Source organism: Protomyctophum bolini, assembly GCF_963924005.1.
Source record: "Protomyctophum bolini genome assembly, chromosome: 21".
Lineage (NCBI taxonomy): Eukaryota > Metazoa > Chordata > Actinopteri > Myctophiformes > Myctophidae > Protomyctophum > Protomyctophum bolini.
This window is the reverse complement of record NC_137882.1, coordinates 27,154,168-27,156,512: the sequence shown is the minus strand read 5'-3', so window position 1 is coordinate 27,156,512 and position 2,345 is coordinate 27,154,168. Positions and strand designations below refer to the sequence as shown.

The following is a 2,345-nucleotide window of genomic DNA, read 5'->3' as shown; positions in this document are numbered from 1 at the left end:
TATAATACTAACCTACAGTAAAACAATAAATTGCTTTGAATTTAAATGTAATGCATTTTTACATGTTTTGGGAAATTAATAGAGCTTTAATATAAATCCTTTCTATTGTGATGAATCGCCATCAAATCGTATCGGTAGAGGGGTGAATCGCATCGTATCGCATTGATTTGAACTAAATGGTTATCGCATCGCATCGCATCGGGAAGAGGGAGAATCGTATCGCATCGTATCGCCAGGGGATTCCATGTATCTCTAATGTATCGTATCGCTGGCAGTGCATCGAGATGCGTATCGAATCGTGAGATGAGACGAGATTCACATGCCTAATCCTCAGTGATGTATCCCCAAGGTCATCTGGGTTTCGGGTCTCCCAACATCACCCCTCACTCAGGTGACCCAGCCGGGGTGATCAAGTCCCGACTTACGTCCCAGTAGCTACCCTCGATAAGTCCCATTAGGGAATAACCAGGGCCACAATCACTGAATCGTATCATGTCGTGGGATGGGGTGTGGCCATGGCTTTGCCTTTGCTGGTATAGGTATCGCCACGGAAACGCATGACTCCAGTCCATAAAAGGCATGACCGCACTGGTGACACAACACAAATTACCTGTATATAGCATCCTCCAGTCCTCCCAACTTAGTTGGTGAAGAAAAGAAAATGGCGAGCTTTGGTGGTTTTAGTTCCGTACAAAACGGAAATGTCTTTGCAGGAAGCAAGGACTTTTCGGAGTCGGAGTTGACCTGTCCGATTTGTCTGGAGATCTTCGATAGACCGGTAACGACACAATGCGGACACACGTACTGTCAGAGTTGTCTTCAGGAGTGCCTGTGTCGCCCTGACCCCGTGTGTGCCATGTGCAGGACAGACCTACGGGGCGACTGGGCCAAAGCCACCGAGCTCGAGGCCCTCATCCACTCGTCTGTGGAACCGTGCAAGGGCTGTGCAGCTAAGGTGGGCCTGACTCACATGAGAAGCCACACGGCTGCCTGCGCTAAATATCAAGAGTATATCAAGGAGGAAGTGAGGGCCACCGCACAGAGCCGGCAAGCTGTCGTCAGGCCTGTGCCAAATCGCCACACCTTCACCTGCCCCTACTGTGACTTCCGGAACCTGGATCAGGACGGCCTTGCTGAGCACTGCACCAACCAGCATGCTCGGGACGGGCACCCCGTGGTGTGTCCGATCTGCGCCTCCATGCCTTGGGGAGACCCCAACTACAGGAGCGGAAACTTCCTCCGGCATCTGAAGACGAGGCACACCTTTGCCTATGACACCTTCGTCGATTACTCAGCCGATGAGGAACGAATGATACAGGAGGCTCTGGAGCGGTCCCTCACGAACCAATGAACTGTACAAGCCACTATAAAAGGAAAGACGAGAAAGGTCTCGGTGAGAAGTTGCTATTGTATGTCCATAAAACAGACAGTGAGTGGTATTACCAATGGCCATCCATCCACCTCACAGGAAATGGACCATGATCAATGATGATCTAGAAATTGACATAGTAAAACTGAACAAACAAAACATTTCCAAAGCTGGCTAACGTGAGGGGAAAATGCAAATGTTACCCAACAGATATAGAAGCTGTATCTCTGGCTGCCTATAGTTGATTTGTGTTATACTTTTATTTTTATTTTCATTTATTTATTTAGCTTTTGTTTGGTTGCCTGTTTCCTTCCAGAGGTCTACTGAAAGGAATGGATGGCATGAGGGTCAAACAGTATCTTTAATTCCAACTACTATAGGTGCCTGGGGGCAGGTGCCCAGGACTTTTGTGGCAGTTCTAGACAGATGTCAGCGGTATCCCCTTTTATGCCCATATGGAGTTCTTTGTAAGGCATGCCCAAATGTGGAGTCTTTGCAGATGTCAGAAGTCGGTGGAACGAACCCGTATTTAGCCATGCCTAAATACGGGGTCTGGCCCGGGCAGATGCCTTGTGATGTCAGCTGTGGCCCGGTCAGAGGCCTTTTGTGGCGGTTCTGGACAACCGTGGCTTGACGAAGACCTATAGAGAGACACTTTTTTTTGTCCCCAGCTCCTATGCACAGCTTTGCGTGCTTGTACCACGGAATGTGATGATTGGCTGAGCACGGAATGTGATGATGCATGTTCCCATCACAACAGTGCGGTACAAAGTCAGTGCAGCACCACGTTCATGAAATCGGAGAATCTTTAGAATTCTAAAGATTACTACTTAAAACTGTTGATACTGTAAAACTCACTCACCATTGCAGAAACCTTCGATTCTAGATGGAGTTTAATTTACTATATTTCCTTCTTTTTTTATTGGGTCATCTGTGTACTGGGTTGGGGTGTAAAGGTCAAATTACTCTAACCTGG

The 2,345-nt window shown here is 47.8% G+C and overlaps 1 protein-coding gene across 1 annotated transcript; it reads left to right on the top strand.

Moving 5' to 3' along the window:
- Positions 1-661: 661 nt before the first annotated feature.
- Positions 662-1,351, top strand: LOC308336451 (E3 ubiquitin-protein ligase RNF114-like; the record flags this gene model as incomplete). The annotated part of the gene is made up of 1 exon (XM_080793816.1): positions 662-1,351. One exon carries the CDS (start codon positions 662-664, stop codon positions 1,349-1,351), a length of 690 nt encoding a protein of 229 aa, XP_080649942.1.
- Between the last annotated feature and the right edge of the window lie 994 nt (positions 1,352-2,345).